Here is a 19,513-nt window from a genome sequence, read left to right on the forward strand (position 1 = left end):
GGTGCTCCTTTGTTGGGTGCATAAACATTTATAATTGTTATATCTTCTTCTTGGATTGATCCCTTGATGTAGTGTCTCTCCTTATCTCTTGTAACAGTCTTTATTTTAAAGTCTATTTTATCTGATATGATTATTGCTACTCCAGGTTTCTTTTGATTTCCATTTGCATGGAATATCTTTTTCCATTCCTTCACTTTCAGTCTGTATGTGTCCCTAGGTCTGAAGTGGGTCTCTTGTAGACAGTGTATAGATGGGTCTTGTTTTGATACCCATTCAGCCAGTCTGTGTCTTTTGGTTGGAGCATTTAATCCATTTACATTCAAGGTTATTATCAATATGTATGTTCCTATTACCATTTTCTTAATTGTTTTGGGTTTGTTTTTGTGGGTCTTTTTCTTCTCTTGTGTTTCCTGCCTAGAGTAGTTTCTTTAGCATTTGTTGTAAAGCTGGTTTGGTGGTGCTGAATTCTCTTAGCTTTGCTTGTCTGAAAAGCTTTTGACTTGTCCATTGAATCTGAATGAGATCCTTGCTGGTTAGAGTAATCTTGGTTGTAGGTTTTTCTCTTTCATTACTTTAAGTATATCCTGCCACTCCCTTCTGACCTGCAGAGTTTCTGCTGAAAAATCAGCTGATAACCTTATGGGGATTCCTTTGTGTGTTATTTTTTGTTTTTCCCTTGCTGCTTTTAATGTTTTTTCTTTGAATTTAACATTTGTTAGTTTGATTAATATGTGTCTTGGTCTGTTTCTCCTAGGGTTTATCCTGTATGGGACTCTCTGTGCTTCCTGGACTTGGGTGACTATTTCATTTCCCATGTTAGGGAAGTTTTCCACTATAATCTCTTCAAATATTTTCTCAGCCTTTTTCTTTTTCTCTTCTTTTTCTGGGACCCCTATAATTTGAATGTTGGTGTGTTTAGTGTCGTCCCAGAGGTCTCTGGGATTGTCTTCAATTCTTTTCATTCTTTTTTCTTTATTCCGCTCCTCGGCAGGTGTTTCCACCATTTTGTCTTCCAGCTCACTTATTTGTTCTTCTGCCTCCGTTATTCTGTTATTGATTCCTTCTAGTGTATTCTTTATTTCAGTTATTGTGTTGTTCATCTCTGTTTGTTCTTTAGTTCTTCTAGATCTTTGTTAAACATTTCTTGTATTTTCTCAATCCATGCCTCCATTCTATTTCCAAGATTCTGAATCATCTTTACTATCATTACTCTGAATTCTTTTTCAGGTAGATTGCCTATTTTCTCTTCATTTATTTGGTCTTGTAGGTTTTTACATTGTTCCTTCATCTGTGACATATTTTTTTGCCATCTCATTTAAAAAAAATTTTTTTCATTTTTTAGGAGTGGGATTGTGTTCCTTTCTTACTGGTTGTTTGGCCTGAGGCTTCCAACACTGGAGTTTGTAGGCTGTTGGGTAGAGCTGGGTCTTGGTGCTGAGATGAGGACCTCCGTGAGACTTTACTCCGATGAATATTTCCTGGGGTCTGAGGTTCTCTGTTAGTCCAGTGGTTCGGACTTGGAGCTGCCACCACAGGAGCTCTGCCCCACCCCCAGTTCGTGAATCAAGATCCCACAAGCCACATGGGGTGACAAAAAAAAAAAAAGAACAATAACATAGTAAAAAATAAAATTAGACTAGGAAACTAACAGATGTGTTAGAAAGAACATAAAAATAAAAATATACATGGGGCTTCCCTGGTGGCGCAGTGGTTGAGAGTCTGCCTGCCAATGCAGGGGACACGGGTTCGAGCCCTGGTCTGGGAAGATCCCACATGCCGCAGAGCAACTAGGCCCGTGAGCCACAATTGCTGAGCCTGCGCATCTGGAGCCTGTGCTCCGCAACAAGAGAGGCCGCAATGATGAAAGGCCCGCGCACCGCGATGAAGAGTGGCCCCCACTTGCCGCAACTGGAGAAAGCCCTCACACAGAAACGAAGACCCAACACAGCCATAAATAAATAAATAAATAAATAAATAAATAATTGTATAACTTAAAAAAAAAAAAAAAACATGAATCAGCAACTGGAAGGTACATCAGTACCACAATAGTAAAAAAGAGGAGGAGGGAAAAGAAAAAAGAAAAAAAAGGAAAGGAAAAAAGAAAAAAAAGGGGGGAGAAGGCCTTGGCTGTGGAGGGCGGGGCCTAAGCAAGGGCAGTTTTGGGCTGTGGGCGGGGCCTATGCTCAGGACCCACAGGGCTGGAAAAGGCCCTGAAGGCTGTGGGGGGTGGGGCTTAGGCTCAAGGAACAGAAGGGGCCCAGGCGTGCCCCCCACCCCTGGTCTCAGAGGGCAGGGGACCTCACCTGGGAGCCCAGCAGGCTTCCTGGGCTCGAGTAGGCGGGACAATCGCCCTCCGCTCCTCTCCCTCTCCTCCCGGAGGGCACCTCCCGCCTGCCTCTCCTGATCTCCCTGGCCTCCCTCCTCTGCCCCCAGGACCCACGTGGCCTGGAGGGGGCTTTGGTGGGGGACTACCAGCCTGGGAGCTCAACAGGCTCCCCAGCCCCAGTGGGCGGGGCAATCGCCGTTCACTCCCCTCCCGCTCTTCCTGGAGAGTCCCTCCCGCCTGCCTCTCCTGATCTTCCCGGCCTCAGGGGCACCAATCCTGTCTGGCCCCCATTTCTTCTCCCCCCTAGTCCCCCCATGTCCTACCAGTTCACTTGGGGGTTCCTCCCATCTCCTTGGGCATCAGGGTCCCACACCAGCAGCCGGCAGGCGCCCTAGTTGTGGGGAGACGCTAACTTGGTGTCTTCCCGCACTGCCGTCTTGACTCCGCCCCCCTGCACTTTTTAAAAGTAATAATATCATGAAGGATATGCATCTTTTTTTTTGTTTTTTGACTGCGTTGGGTCTTCGTTGCTGCGCACAGGCCTTCTCTAATTGCGGTGAGCAGGGGCTTCTCTTGTTGCGGAGCACGGGCTCCAGGCATGTGGACTTCAGTAGTTGCAGCACGCGGGCTCATTAGTTGCGGCACACGTGCCCTAGAGTGTGTGGGCTTCAGTAGTTGTGGCGCAGGGGCTTAGCTGCTCCATGGCACGTGGGATCTTCTTGGACCAGGGCTCGAACCCGTGTCTCCTGCACTGGCAGGTAGATTCTTAGCCATTGTGCCACCAGGGAAGTCCCACATCACAGTCTTAACGTTATCATTGGTTATCTTAACATTGATTATCTCTGGGGGAGGAAATTTTAGGTTTTGGGGTTTTTTTAAACTTATTTGAATGTTACTGGTACATCACTTCTGTAAGCCATGCTTCGTGTAATCAGAAAACAACTTCACTCACTTCTTAGCCCATCAAAATTGCCCCGTGGCTGTGTTCTCCCCGCCCATCAATGCACGTGGAATGGCGTGGGTTTCCTGGAACCACACCCAGAGGCGCTGATGTTTGAGGTCTGGGTGGGCCCTGGGCAGCAGTAATTTTAGAGCTCCCACATGGTTCTGGAGCACAGCCAGGGCTAAAGGCCACAGCTCCAGTCTAAATAAAAATTCAGGCCTGCTCTGTAACTTCCTGGTCACTCACAGGTAATAAGAAGTCTCAATGGAGAAATTTAATGTTCAGTGCAGGCAATACCCAAAGTTCCTACTATATTTAAAGCAAAAGCTCCTGCTCTCTCAGCATGTTTGCAGGGCCTGGGCTCCTGCTGCAGGGACGGAGGGCTGGCTGGATTCTCTGCTAGTTCCCTACCTCGGGTTCCTTCTCACTGGGTGACCTCAGGCTCCTGCGGGGCTGAGGGGAAGCAACGGGGGAGGGCAGAGGTGGAAAGGTCCCGCATGCCTGGTTATGTGGGAGGGATGTCGCAGTGTTACCATGGAGGTAGTGAGCACTGCAGGCTGATTCTTTCTCTTCGGGGACATTTCTGCAAGTGCCAACCCCTCCCCGCCTCCCCCGATTGCTGGGTATCTCTCTCTCTCTCTCTCTCTTTTTTTTTTTTGGCTGCGTGGCTTGTGAGATCTTAGTTCCCAACCAGGGATTGAACCTGGGCTCTCAGCAGTGAGAGTCTGGAGTCCTAATCACTGGACCACCAGGGAAGTCCCATGCTGGGTATCTCTTACCTGCAAGTTGCACAGGGTGGGCAGATGCTTCTCCTCCGACCGGTGGCTGAAGGTTCCTCCCTGAGCTCCAGGCAGCCGGTCGTCTCCAGCCTCACCCTCCTGAGATGCTCTCACCCTCTCGGCCTGGACCCTGCTCCAGTTCCCATGCAGCCCACGTCTGGTCCACAGAGAACGCACGGGCTCCCTCAGCCGCAGTGGACCCCAGGGCCAGGACGGGGGGGCAGGCGGGGAATGGAGAATGGGGCACTTTCTCCCCTAAAGTTTTAAACAAAGACACATTCGCAAGACTCACGTCACTTGCCTCACCCTCGTCCCGGCCCTGTGGATCATTTCTTTATTCAAAATGTTGATATTTTTTTCATCACGATTTTTTTCACATCAATTGCGATTTTAAAGTATATTGCATTAAAATATCATTTACCTTAGACACTGAGTTTGTTGGTGCACCTTTAAATGTTATGCCAAGGCAGGGGCTTCCCCTTGCTCCCCCTGGTCCCCGCCCTGAGAACAGACCCCCTCAGCCCAGCCACCGCCCTGTGCTTTGTCAGAAGATTCTCACCTTTAACTTTTCTCAAGCAGAGTTAGACACTGTGCACTATGACCCCAAGCTCAGGTGGCACAGCTCAAATCTTGGAAGGTCCCGTGGGGTACTTTCCACTTTGCTTGAAGGGAGTGAAAAGCATCCTTTCCTCCCCCCACTGAGAAGGGAACAGCAGGACACTTACAGCCCAACTCGCTCCAAAGAAACCCCCTCCCCAAATTCCAGCTTTTTCTCTCTTTCTTTGCAAAACCTGTTTTGGTGCTCTCTCACCTCACTTTGGAATATGGAACCTATTTTTCTTATCCTAAAATATGTATTTCCTAATTGTTGCACCAAAAAAAGCCTATTATCTGTAGAGGCGCCATGTCTTTTGCTCATTACTGGGTGTATGTATGTCATACGGTTCAGTGTCTAGTCGTTAGTAGGCACTCAGTAAATATCTGCAGGATGAATACATGAGTTACAAGCACAGGAAAATTTCTACTGAGAAAAACAAGAAAGGTAAAAGATGTAGTAAGTCCCAATCTTATATTTATTCTTCTTTAATTCAATCTTAAGGTGAACTAACAGGAGGAAATGAACTACTGTTTTTAACTGCAACTGCAGCTAATTCTCTCTGTGGTTTGTCCCCATCTTCAATCGAGAAGTCGCCTTTTCTAAAGCACAGAGTCCATTGTTGAAAATATACCCAGTAGAGCACACACTTCCACCATAAAAGCATCATGACTGAAATCCCCCAGGTCTTCAGTGATTTGTGTTTTCATTTGGAAAAAAAAAAAAAGAAACACTGGAGTGGAGAGAGTTTGTGATGTGCAGCCATCAGGAGGGAAAAATTCAAGTTGTCCTTCTTTGTGGTCTTTCCCCAGGAGCCAGGGAAGCAGCAACAGCTATATGACATCCCCCCCAGACCCCAAAAAGCAGCACTTGGTCCCCCTGCCAGCCAACCAAACGTAAGTATGACGGGCGCTGAGATCCGATGCTATGCAAACCTGAACGGCCTCTGGGAAATGTTGTTTGCTTGGTCAAAATTAGGAATGCAAATCCCTCATAGCAGAACTTACTTTACTGGAGGCAAAACTTGTAACTGCAATGGTGTTCAGGAACAGAACAAGCTATGTGGTTTAGATACATCCTTTGACTTCCATATGCCTCCGTTTCTTATCACAAACTTATGTGAGAATTGACATAATCCCTGCAAAGGACCTAGTACAGTGCTTGGCACAGAGCAAGAGCTCAGTAGACTTTATTTTATTTTATTTTATTTATTTATTTTAATTAATTAATTAATTTATTTATTTATGGCTGCGTTGGGTCTTTATTGCTGCGGGCGGGCTTTCTCTAATTGTGCTGAGCGGGGGCTACTCTTCACTGCGGTGAGCGGGCTTCTCACTGCGGTGGCTTCTCTTGTTGTGGAGCACGGGCTCTAGGCGCCTGGGCTTCAGTAGTTGTGGCTCGCGGGCTCTAGAGCGCAGGCTCAGTAGTTGTGGCGCACCGGCTTTGTTGCTCCGCGGCATGTGGGATCTTCCCGGACCAGGGCTCAAACCCGTGTCCCCTGCATTGGCAGGCGAATTCTTAACCACTGCGCCACCAGGGAAGTCCCATGAGCTCAGTAGAATTTAGATAAATGCTTCTTCTTATTGTATACCTTGGAGACATGTTGCATCAAGGTAGGTTTTTATTTGTATAAAGGGGAGGTGCCTTAATTTGAAATCTGTAATCCATGTTCATCGTTGGATTCTGTCACATGTAGAAGTAAATATACCTGTGCCCAAGGTGGCAACTCAGCCGTGTCACGAGGGATGCATAGGAGTTTGTTAGACGGAAAGCAAGGGGTTGGGAGGACATTTAGAGCAGAGGAACCAGTTTGGGCAAAGTTAAATATAGTGGTTCAAGAGAGCATTCTGTGTTCAGGGGAAGGTAAACAGCAAGAGTAGCTGGACCTTTAAGGAGGGTGGTGGCAGAAGCAGAGAGCAAGGAGGCTCAAAAGGAGGCTGGAGCCCGACTGTGAAGGGCTTGAGTGATAACAGCAGCGGGGAACCACAGAAGAAGCTTGAGTAGGGGAGTGTCAATCCGATTTTTAAGAAGCACAGTGCCCAGCGCTTGGTGGGTCCTCAGTATAATACACATGTGTCACCTGCGTCGCTCATACTGTCTTTTTATTGCTCCTACACTGGCTGACTTTGTGCGGTTTTTCACAGGGGCAGAGTGTTCCTCTGATGTCAAGCATTGCCTTAAGGAGAGGCAGCTGCAACACGCTGCCAAGCCCTCAGAAATCCCAATGGATTTATGACACGCCAGTGTCTCCGGAAAAGGCTGATGTAAGAAACACATCTCTAAGCAGCTTTGTGGAAAACTCGGGGCACCGTGCTCTCCCCAGGTACATGTCCGGTTTTCACAGCCCTCAGAACAGCAGAGCAACGACCCTCAGTCCACACCCGCGGAAAAATGTGCCCATGCAGAAAAAACTCAGCCTTCCAGAGATCCCTTCTTACAGCTTTCCACCACCCAGGGTTGCATTCCCTTTGGATGAAGGTGCCAGCTACCAGGTCCCTTCAAGCTTTCTGATCTCCCGAGTGGAAGAGCAGAACACCAAGCTGAACATTTACGACGTCCCTAAAGCGACGCCAAGTGTCCCCCAGGCTGGGAAAGAGCTGGCAAAAGCCAATGAGCCTTCAGAGAATTCCATGGACCATAATTCCTCGTGGTTCTCCAGACGGGCAACATCGCTGTCTCCCGAACCCGACGGCTTATCCGTTTCCAGCTCTGGCAGCAGAGCCAGCGTCCTTTCCTCCTCCTCCTCCACGTCCAGCCACTCTTCTAGCTCCTTCTCGGAGGAGTCAGCCAGAGAGCTCCCCTTGGACCCAGACTTGGCCAAAGAGACAGCCACAGCTCTGCAGCACAAGGTGGACCGCTCTGTCGCGGGCCTGATGCTCTTCGTCAGCAGGCAGTGGAGGTTCAGAGACTACCTGGAGGCCAATATCCACGCGATCCGCAGGGCTGCCGACTGCATAGAGGAATCCTTGAGAGAATTTCTGGATTTCGCCTGCGGCCTCCGTGCGACCGCCTGTAACCTCACCGACAGTAAACTTCAGGCCAAAATTAGGGATCAGCTACAGACAATCTCCAACTCCTACCAAATCCTGCTTGAAACAAAGGAAAGTCTGGAGAGCTGCGATTGGTCCCTGGAAGTCCTTGTGACCAACAAAGTCCAAAACAGCCTGGATGACCTGGAGAGATTTGTCCTGACGGCGAGGATGGTTCCAGAAGACATCAAGAGGTTCGCCTCCCTCGTCATTGCCAATGGGAGGCTCCTTTTCAAGCCGAACTGTGAAAAGGACGACCCCACGCAATTGACCCCAAATGCAGAATTTAAGCTTGCAAAATCCGTCCAGCTTCCCCAAAAGGAGATTGAATCATACCAAAGGAATGCTCCTTTTCAGAAACAAAGGGAAAGCGAACACCCTACTGAACTATTAAAGAAAAATAGGACAAATGTTTGTGAACAGGTGAGTTCAGAGTGGTATACTATAAGGGGACTTTCCATTTTTATCTGGACTGGTCACCAGTAAGTTAGATGATGAGAATCTGTTTTATCGTCTTTGGGGAGACAAGGGTTCCATTTTCCAGAAAATAAAATTCATGGAAGTAAAATTCTAGATGAGCTCTTAGTAAGAAGTAAGATACGTATCTTAATATTAAGGCAGACAGGATGTCTTCTGGAAATTTGGGGGTTTCGGGCTTACCTCTGATGCTAGGATTAGAAAGGATTTTGAAAACCTTGTGAAACCTGTTCTTTGAACAAAATTTTTCATCTCACCATCAAGTTTCTTTGCATTTTTGAAAGTTATAAATTTAGTCATTGTCAGTGTGTTTCTTAGAAACAGAAGAGGAACTGTAAACACTCTTCCAAATTGTGCATAGTTCTAGCAGCCTCCAGACTCTAGTTACTCTTAGGAATACTTTGCTCCATGAGTCTAGACACTATAGAAAGAGACCTTTAGTTCAAGAATTGCAAGTTGCAGGGTTTCCCTGGTGGCACAGTGGTTAAGAATCAGCCTGCCAGTGCAGGAGACACGGGTTCGAGCCTTGGTCTGGGAAGATCCCACATGCCTCAGAGCAACTAAGTCCGTGCGCCACAACTACTGAGCCTGCGCTCTAGAGCCCACGAGCCACAACTACTGAGCCTGCCCTCTAGAGCCCACGCACCAAGAGCCCGTGCTCCGCAACAAGCCACTGCAGTGAGAAGCCTGTGCACCTCAACGAAGAGTAGCCCCCCACTTGCCGCAACTAGAGAAAGCCCACGTGTGGCAAGGAAGACCCAACACAGCCAAAAAAAAAAAAAAAGAATTGCAAGTTGCAAGAAATGCAGCAGGTAACCTGGGGCCTGTGTCAGGGAGATAACTCAGTGCTTTCAGCCCCAGTCCTGGTTTTCTGCTGACATGCCTGGAGGTGCAAGAGCTTTAACACACTCTAGAGAAGCTGGAAATTTGGATATTTTTCATTTCCCAATAAAATTGTGTGTCATTATATTAGGCCATGTTGGTAGGCAAAATTCAGCCCTTGGGCTGCTGAAGTCTCCTTTGTTGGAAAAAGTCATCACTAGGTAGAACCATCAACAAAAACATAAAGAGGAATGCTCAAGTTTTAAAGTGGACTTAAACAGCTATATAATAGTATAAAGACCATTCTAGTTGGTAATTTGAAGGGATTTTATGTTTCAGGAGTTGCCTAGCCTAGAAGAGAAAGAAAAACCCATCTTGGAACAAAGGTTGGATGAAAACAAAGACTTAGAAACACAGGTAAGCGATGATGCTGACTCTTCAATACTTCTGATTGATGGATAGGCTTTATCCCCAGAGATGTTTCCTGCTGTGAATAATTCAGCATTACAGCCCTGACCCACATGGGAGGAGACTTGGTTTTGTGACAGTTCTTCCTTTTTTGCAGTAGAAGGAACCCTGGAGATGAGCAAGTCCAATGAGCCCCAAAATGTGGATCATGGTCCTTTAACCATCAGTGAAATAATTCTAGGTGCTCTGCAAGTTTATCACAGGAGATACTGACATGGCATGAAGTCACACGGACTCACATTCTTGTTGACATTTTTCCCCCTTTGGCTTAAACAATAGAAATTTATTTTCTCACAATTCTGGAGGCTAGAAATCCAAGATCAGGGTTCGTTTCTTCTGACGTGTCTTTCCTTGGCTTGTACATGGTTGTCTTCTCCCTGTGTCTTCACTTGATCTTCCCTCTGTGCGTGTATCTGTTTGACATTCCCTTTTAATATTTCTGATTACAACAGAAAAACCATTTTGGTTTGGGGCCTGTGTATCTTCAACACCTCTTTGACATTTGATATTCTTCCTTTTTTTTTTAAATCAAAAATGTTATCATTGTACTTATTTTTCATTGGTTACCTCCTATTAGTGGCAAATGATAGTAGTTTTCCATTTACAAATTTTAAACGTTTTAACTTAAGTAAAAACAGCTGATCACTTAAAGACAAAGATGAAGCTGATTGAAGTTAAGAGGAAGGTAGAAAGGGCATAATGTGTGAAGGTTTTCTTTGAATAACTGAAGCCTGGGAACCAGTGAACCCATTCAACTTCCTGGCTGATGTGGGGGTGGGGAGGGCAGCGTGGGAGAGAAGGGACAGAGATATCCAATGATGTGGAAAAGATTGTTTGCCTTCTCAGAGGCCAACTAAGGTAATAACCCAGGCGTCCTGATGCTTCGTTCTGCAAACCCCAAACCCAAAACTTGGGGCCTGTCAGATTGCTAAAAGTCATGCTATTTTGTTCAACCTGAAGTATGCCTTGGACCAGTGGTTCTAAAACCTGAGAGTGTGTCATAGTTTCCTATAGGGCTTGTTAAAACCCAGAGGGCTGGACCCCACCCCAGCGTTTCTGATTCAGTAGGTCTAGGGAAGGGCCTGAGAATTTTCTTTTCTAACAAGTTCCCAGGTGCTGGAGGTCCAAGGATCACCCTTGGAAAAACCCTGCTTTAGACTGACTGCTTCTCAGTGGGGGTGGCAGGAGGACCACTGACCATCAGGTGGACAGTTCTTCATTGCGTGGGATGGACTGTTCAGCATCCCTAGCCCCCTGTCCACTGGTAGCCTGTAGTGTTCCCTGGTCAACGTGACAACCAAAAATACCTCCAGAGATTTCCAACAGCCCAGAATAAAAATCATAGTACATTTTTGTTTACCTACAGGTAATACTCCCAAGCTAAGATGCCAGCATTCCAATGTCCAGATGATTGCTCCTCATTTCTAGCCTCTGATGCATTCTTCTCATGCTCCCTGCCCCCCGAGAGTCCATCTCAACCAACACCCCAGTCTTTTCTTCCCTTTACCTGTCTATCTTAATCTGTTTGTGCTGCTACAACAAAGTACCATAGGCTGGGTGGCTTATAAACAACAGAAATTTATTTCTCACAGTCCTAGAGGCTAGGAATCCAAGATCAGGGTGCTAGCAGGGTCAGATTCTGGTGAGGGCCCTCTTCCAGGCTGCAGACTGCCCACTTCTCATTGTATCCTCACCTGGCAGAGAGCAGAGGGTGGAAGCAAGCTCTCGGGCAACTCTTGTAAGAACACTAACCCCATTCCTGGGGGCCCCACCCACATGACCTTATCTAATGCTGATCACCTCCCAAAGGTCCCATCTCCCAATAACTTCACACTGAGGGGTAGAGTTTCATGATATGAATTTTGGGGAGACAGTCAGACTATAACACTGTCTGAGTGCTTCTGAGCTGGGCATTTTAAGATCGTACGTTGATAAGAGTGCACAGTTTAATAGAAAGAATGAGAGTTTCAGACTTGCTGACTAGGCTAAGAGCTCCAGATCTTTATTTTGCTAATATAGTGACCCTAGGCAGCCTCTTCTCTTCCGGAAGCCTCAGTCTCCTCACCTATAACCTAACAAAGGGGCTTTTTTTTTTAAACTTTTTATTTTATATTAGAGTATAGTTGATTAACAATGTTGTGTTAGTTTCAGGTGTACACAAAGTGATTCAGTTAGACATATACATGTATCTATTCTTTTTCAAATTCTTTTCCCATTTAGGTTGTTATATAATATTGAGCAGAGTTCCCCGTGCTGTACAGTAGGTCCTTGTTGGTTATCCAATTTAAATATAGCAGTGTGTTTGATTGTTACCTGGAATAGGATTTCCACTAAGTTTGATGCTGAGAATCTTTCAGCAGTGAATAGGCTTTGGTTCCACATTCCAGAAAATAAAACTCATGAAAGTAAAATTCTAAATAAAACTTTAATTAGCAAGTAAGATAAATATTTTAATCTTAAAGCAGATAAGTCAGTATACTTTTATTTCTTCTGGAAATTTGGGGGATTCAGATTTACCTCTGATACTGGAACTAGGAAGGGTTTTTTAAATGCTTTAAAAACCTGTTCTTTAAGTAAGTTTTTAAATCTCACCATCAAGTTTTCTGCATTTTTTTTTAAGGTTATAAATTTAGTCATTGTCAACGAGTTTCTTAGAATGGGTTTCTAACAGTTTGTTGAGAGGATTGAATACGATTTTATATGTATCTAATATGAATGATTTTATATATATAATGCAATATATAAAATTATATACCTGAGAGGTAATTTATATGTAACAGTGCTTTGAAAACCTTAACATTAATTTATTAGGCAAATGTTATACTGTGGGGCTTCCCAAACAAAACTGTACTTTTTCTTACAAAACTAGCAAATTGAGCAAAAACAGGAAAAGAGAGACAACCACAGCCTGTCGATCGAATCTCTCTCTTTTTTTTTTTTTTTTTTTTTTTCCGAATCTCTCTCTTATCCATCGTTTCCTTTACCTTCTCTAGAATCCTAGTTCCCTTAGCACCCGACCTTTGAGTCAGCAGAACCCTGAGAAGAAAATCCGCCTCTCTGAACACTGCCGCCTCTATTTCGGGGCGCTCTTCAAAGCCATCGGCGTGTTGAACAGCAGTCTCGGCAACAGCCAGCCCCCCGAGATCTTCATCACGCAGAGCAAGCTGGTCATCATGGTCGGGCAGAAGCTGGTGGACACGCTGTGCCAGGAGACCCAGGAGAGGGACGTGCGCAACGAGATCTTGCGTGGCAGCAGCCGCCTCTGCAGCCTGCTCAAGGACCTGGCGCTGGCCACCAAGCACGCCGTACTCCAGCATCCCAGCCCCACCGCCCTGGGGCACCTCCAGGCCGAGGCCAAGAAGCTGGAGCGGCACACGCAACAATTCAGGGGGACGTTGGAATGAGCCTCCTTCCTCCTTCCTTCTCCCTGTTAACCTCTTCGCTTCAGCTTCACACCCACAGCCTGTGCAAGTCTGTGCTCTGGGAAAAGCCAGCCTGGGGATACACCAAGGGGTGGCAACAGCCGTGGTGCCCAAACCCGGTATTACCAAGTGGCTGAGCAACCCCAGGACATTGGCTTATCACACAGAGAGTCAGGGAAGAGAATCAGGTGTGAACTAAGGACCTAAGTTTTTAGCCTATCATGTAGGGCCAGTGTGTGAAATGAAGTTATAGAAATCAATTTTTATATGGGCTAAATGTGTGCCTGTTTTAAACTCATTCATTCAGTACTTACTTATTGGGTACCTATTATATGTCAAATTCTAGGTGCTGGGCATATAGCACTGAATCAGACTGAGGCTTTGCCCTCAAGGAGCTTACAATCGAATGGGGAGACAGACAAATGATGAAGAAATACATACACAATGTATTAGGTGCTAGGGAGAAAATAAGTAGGAGAAGCGGCGAGAGATTATTTTCAAACGATTAATTTCTGTTGCATCTGCTAGAAAATGTAATAAGTTTTTCATTTTGGATTAAACTAATTCTGTGAGATTGGTACAAATTATGTATCTGCATCTTACACCAAAAAAAAAAAAATATATATATATATATATTGCTATTTTATCTGAACCTAGTAAAACAGGCATGTTATAAGTAGCAGTAAATTTGCAACATAACATGTTCTGTTGGGTTCCCTATTAATTTATTTTGTACATTATAGGTTCTGTTTTGATAAATTCAGTATGTTGGATCATAAAAGGTTTATACCTCAGCGGTCTCAAATGTGTTATCATTTATAATATTATGTAAATACAGTCATGAATTGCAACATCCTTTGTAGCAATCTTTTCTTTGGAAAAGTCTTTGATCCGTGTCACTTGGGTTCTGGTACCAAAGCAACATGTTTACTTGTGTCATTTAAACACTTCTCCCCAGAGTGTTCAAGGAGCTACAGAAGAGGCCAAGTTTGCATGCGCAAGGCTAGCTCAGGAAAAGCAAAGCCAGGAAGTGTGGTATAAACAGGATCCCTATCACCAGGCACAGATCTGAGAGTGGCCCAGAGCTCCCCCCACCACCCCCACAAGTCAAACCACCTCCTCTTCCTCTCCTTGCAGCTGGGGCTTTAGCTTACATTGCTATGGTTACATCATCACTTCAAGTCTTCATGTCTCCTACGTGCACCTAAGCCACTAAGCATCTCCAGGCTGGAAATCACCTGAAATGGTACCAGCTCCGGTTCCTATCTGCTACTTAGTAAACGCTTTTAAATTGTTGACTGCCAAAAGACTAATTATTTTCATTGAGTTAGTCTCAGGGTCCCTAAAGAAGGATCCCATCTTTGTGAGGCTTGGTTGCCTACACTAGAAGGGAGAGATCCACATTCTGGGAGCAGCTGTGATCTGCATCAGCTAGGACTCCTTCTGTTACAAGGGATCAAAAACCATATCCACACTCTCTTAAGCAATAAAGGGAATTTATTGACTCAAGTATATTAAAATAATCCAGGGGCAAGCTGGCTTCAAGAACAGCTGGTTTTAGCAATCCCACTACTGGGCATATACCCAGAGAAAACCATAATTCAAAAAGACACATCCACCCCAATGTTCATTGGAGCACTATTTACAATAGCCAGGTCATGGAAGCAACCTAAACGCCCATCGACAGACGAATGGATAAAGAAGATGTGGTACGTATATACAATGGAATATTACTCAGCCATAAAAAGGAACGAAATTGGGTCATTTGCAGAGACGTGGATGGACTTAGAGACTGTTATACAGAGTGAAGTAAGTCAGAAAGAGAAAAACACATATCGTATATTAACGCATGTATGTGGAATCTAGAAAAATGGTCCAGATGAACCGGTTTGCAGGGCAGAAATAGAGACACAGATGTAGAGAACAAATGTATGGACACCAAGGGGGGAAAGTGGCGGGAGTGGGGGTGGGTGGTGGTGTGATGAATTGGGAGACTCGGATTGACATGTATACACTAATATGTATAAAATAGATAACTAATAAGAACCTGCTGTATAAAAATTTTTTTTAACTTAAAAAAATTTAAAAAAAGAACAGCTGGTTTTGGATCCTCCAGCAGAATCATCAAGGCCCAGTTTCTCAGTCCCACTTTCTCTGCGTTAACTCTCATGGTGGCAAGGTGGCTGCCTTAAGTTATGTCCTTCTTGGTTTGTGGCCAGAGGGGAAGAAAGAGTCTTGATTTTTGCTTGGACTAGTTTAGATCAGATGCCTGCCCCTGAAAGCTCCATGATGAGAGGGGCATGTAATACCCAAGTTGTCCTAGACCTGGAATTCACCCCTACACACACACGCGCACACACACACACACACACTCCCATGTGTCCCGAGAGAGGTAAGGGGATGGATCTGACAAGAACTGTGACATGTCTGAGATTTTCTCCTACTTCAAATTCACAAGTTAGCCTATTGCAATTTCATGAATGCTGAGAGAAGACACGAGACTCTGGGGTCAGAGACTATGTCGGGGTCGCCAAGACCACCCCGAGGTCCAGTGATTCGATAGGAGGATTCACAGGTCCCCACATATAGTTGCGCTCACAGCTCTGAGCCATCACGGTGAAAGGAGACAAAGCAAAATCGACAAAGGGAAAGCGCACGGGGCGGGGGGGTGAAGTAGCAGGGAAACCAGGCTCAAGTTGCTGAGAGGCCCCTCCCAGAGGTCACACGGGACACCCTTAATTCCTCCAGCAGTGAACTGTGACAAACACCTGGGCAATGTTGCCGGTTAGGGAAACTCTTGAGAGCCTGGCCCCCAGGGTCTTCACTGGGGCTGATCCTGCAGGCAGCCTCTGTGTGGCGTGGACCAAAATTCCAGACTCTCCAAAGGAAAGCAGGCATCCAGCATGAATCACATCATTTGTACAAACAGTTTAGGCCCTGCACCATTCTTTTTTTTTTTTTTTTTTTTTTTTTTAAGATTTCTTTATTGATTGATTGATTGATTGCTATGTTGGGTCTTCGTTTTTGTGCTATGGCTTTCTCCAGTTGTGGCAAGTGGGGGCCACTCCTCATCGCGGTGCGCGGGCCTCTCACTATTGTGGCCTCTCTTGTTGCGGATAGGCCCTGCACCATTCTTATCAACTCTGGGGATGGTGAAAACCCTCCTCAAATCCAAATTCCTATCCAACCACCAAAGCCAACCTTGCAAGCAGGCCTTTCTAGGGAGATTAGTCAGGCCTGTTATGTCAACTCTCCTGCACAGAGTCAAGAGGCTTTTCTTACAGCCTCGCAAGCAGCTTATGTTTCATCTTTGCGTCATTTCCTCACATCCCTCAAGTCCCAGGGGCAATGCAAAGGTGGGCGCATGTGATGCTGTGCACGCAATGGGTTTGCATCAAAGCCAAAAAAAAAAAAAAAACCCTGAACATAGGAAGCCCCAATCTTTTATAGTATCTGTGTAAACCTGACCAAGCTTTGCCTCAGAGGGAGACCTTATCTTTACAATATTGGACAGCAAACAATCCTGCCCTTCTGCTCTGGAGGGAGAGGTTATCTCTGTCTTCCAAGGGAGTTTGTTACAAACATCCTGGAAAAGATAGTCTAGAAAAAAATGTCAAGTCAATGCCTCTGCTCAGAAGATGTGCAGAAACACGAGAGACCCTTGGAGCGCTGTGTCCCAGCTGGAGCCCCTAGCAAAGTTAGCAATGACGTTAGAAGGAGGAGGGGTTGCTCCAGGGAGACACCAATAAGTGTTTACTCCAGGGGGCAAAATGATGTTTTACACATGAGTGATAACAACAGGATGTATCTATTAAGGTATTACTACATTCCAGACACTGTTCTAATGCTTTAGATGTTTTAGTCCTTTAGTCCTTTATAAGTGACATAGTCTCCAATAGGTAATGAACAGGTCCCAAATGGTTTCAGAATACTATGTATGTATGTATGTGAGTGGAGAGATCAAGCGATGGAGAGATAGAGCCAAAGAGAGAGAGAAAGACAGAGAAACACACACACACACACACACAGATCTGGAGCTATATCTATATATATATATTTCTTTTTTTGAAAAGAGTTCAAACCAAGGACCTTTGTCAACAAAGTACAAAACCATAGGGTTTAAAATAATGAAAACTGCTGCTCTTAGCTAAATGTGTTTCCTTCCTTTTTTTTAAAAGAGAGCAGTTACGGGATGAGTTTCCACTGATTAATTCAATAGGATAATTACTTCTGAAAAAAAACTGTAAAGTAGGATAAAATCATATTTTTTAGCTTTCAGCAACTTTTGGCTAAGTATTTTTCTCTAATGCCCTGTCTTGTGTACTGTTTCCTCTCCAGGTAGGAAGAGGAAATGATGGGTGGTATGGTGGCGATGGTGGTGGTAGCAACTTGACCTCAATTAAGTTCAATTTCATCAGGAGGATGGAAGCGGTAAGAAGCCTTGTTTAGAGATCTCCTAGTGTGATAAGCACTGTGGACCCAAGCACCCAGTGGCAACTATTTTTCTTAACAAAGCATCTTTTAAAAACTTTATGTTCTCCCCAGGGATGCACCCCATGTCTCCTGAAGCTGCCCCTTTGCAAAAGTTGCCCATTTATGTAGGTTATTTGCTAATGCCCTTTTCCTTTCATTCATTCAACAGATACTTATTGAGCACCTCCTATCTGCCCAGGCCTCTGCTGATCACTAGAGGTGCTGCAGGGGACAAAGCAAAGGCTCTGCATCATGCAGCTTTCATCCCAGCCGAGGCAGATGGAAAACCAGGGCCAGAACGAGGGTGAGGCGAGTGAGGCACTCTCTTTGGATGGAAAATGTAAGGGGGGCTCCCCCAAAACTTAGTAACCAAGATAAATTATACTTTGATGCCATATTTTAAAAATCTAAATCAATGCCAAAAATCCATGGTGAACGAGATATCAAAATTTAAATTTATAACATGGTATCAGTGGTGGGAAGTGCAAGGAAGAAATTAAATCAAGGTAGGGGGTAGCGTGATGGAGGAGACGTGCTCTTTTAGATGGAGAGGTCTGGGAAGATGGCTCCGAAGAGGGGACCAGGAGCCGAGTGATGCATCACTGAAGGAAGCTGGCCTGGCAAACATGGGGAAGAGTGTTCTGGAAAGGGAATAGCAAGGTGAGTGCCCAGAGGAGACGTACACCTGGAGAGGAGGATGCCCGTGAGGCTGGAACGGAGTGAGGGAAAGAAGAGAGAGTGACGTGAGCTGAAAGGAGTAGCCAGGCGCCACTTCATGTAAGGCCCGTATAGTCCTGGAATATTTTTTTTTCGGCCGCACCGCGCGACCTGTGGGATCTCAGTTCCCCGACCAGGGATCAAACCCGCACCCCCTGCAGTGGAAGCTCGGAGTCTTAACCACTAGACTGCCAGGGAAGTCCCCCCAGAATATTTTTAATATTTCACTAAAACTGCAAACAAAAAGTAATTTTCGTCCTGAGTTATCTCAGCAATCAATTCCATTTTCTACTTTATTTTATTTTAACCGTCTTTGGTTTATCCTCCCAAGTGTAACCTTAAATGAGGCTGTGAAATTCTTGAAAAATCCTAGCACATAGTTGTTGGGTTTTTTTTTTCATGCTAACTCTTAAAATGAGTTACTCTGCATATCAACTTTTTCCAGACAGAATTTTTATTATTTTTTTATTTTTGGCTGTGTTGGGTCTTCGTTGCTGCGCACGGGCTTTCTCTAGTTGCGGCGAGCGGGTGCTACTCTTCGTTGCGGTGCGCGGGCTTCTCATTGTGGTGGCTTCTCTTGTTGCGGAGCACGGGCTCCAGGCACGCGGGCTTCAGTAGTCGTGGCTCGCGGGCTCTAGAGCGCAGGTTCAGAAGTTGTGGAGCACGGGCTTAATTGCTCCACAGCATGTGGGATCTTCCCGGACCAGGGCTCGAACCTGTGTCCCCTGTATTGGCAGGCGGATTCTTAACCACTGCGCCACCAGGGAAGTCCCTCCAGACAGAATTTAAAACTGCACCTCTGGAGAGCACATGGGCAGAGCTAACAGGAAATCAAACCCTCAACAGTTTAGAAGTCTGAAATATTTGGGAACTACAGTAACACGTAGTAGAAGCATTTAAAGTATTGGTTCTTAGCCTGGGCCTCGGGAAGCGATGAATGAAATACATACATGTATAAACTGTAGCAAAACTTCCTACGTGCTTATGGATATTTTTCTGCAGAATAAATCCAAAGTTTTCATCAAATTCTCCAACAGGTCCAATGACCCCAGGAAGGTTAAGGAATACTGATTTTGCTAGAGGGTAATGGTTTTCTCTTTCACAACTTCATTCCTCTCCTGACCTTCAAGTTCACAGTTTGATCCAAGGATCAAAGTTGTCACCAAGGATCCTCATAAGGGAATATCCTTTACTGGTTCATTCAACAAAGGCAGTGGGAAGAAGCAGCAGATACCGAACCTGCTTCCCAGTGCGGCTGGAAATGAAATGGCTCAAATCAAATAAAGCACGGAATACAATGCCTGACAGCTCTCAACACAAATTAGTTGCTACTGATGATAATAATCAACTCAGCTGTGTATAGTCTGCAACAAGAAGTACCTTAGAGACCAATACTCTAAAAAAAGAAACCAAGGAGGAAGAGAAAAAACATCCAGCTGCCTGAACTTTAATGCCCTCACAG

General features: G+C 45.4%; 1 protein-coding gene across 1 annotated transcript in view; it reads left to right on the forward strand.

The window, feature by feature from the left end:
• The window catches only part of CASS4 (Cas scaffold protein family member 4), a 45,231-nt gene extending 31,581 nt beyond the window's left edge, over positions 1-13,650 (forward strand). Inside the window, exons 4-7 of the mRNA XM_007185269.2 lie at positions 5,456-5,539; positions 6,788-8,095; positions 9,311-9,388; positions 12,433-13,650. Coding sequence (XP_007185331.2) covers positions 5,456-5,539; positions 6,788-8,095; positions 9,311-9,388; positions 12,433-12,843 — 1,881 coding nt within the window. The 3' untranslated portion in view covers positions 12,844-13,650. The remainder of the gene's footprint in view (positions 1-5,455; positions 5,540-6,787; positions 8,096-9,310; positions 9,389-12,432) is intronic.
• Positions 13,651-19,513: the final 5,863 nt, after the last annotated feature.

This window comes from Balaenoptera acutorostrata, chromosome 15 (genome assembly GCF_949987535.1).
Source record: "Balaenoptera acutorostrata chromosome 15, mBalAcu1.1, whole genome shotgun sequence".
Lineage (NCBI taxonomy): Eukaryota > Metazoa > Chordata > Mammalia > Artiodactyla > Balaenopteridae > Balaenoptera > Balaenoptera acutorostrata.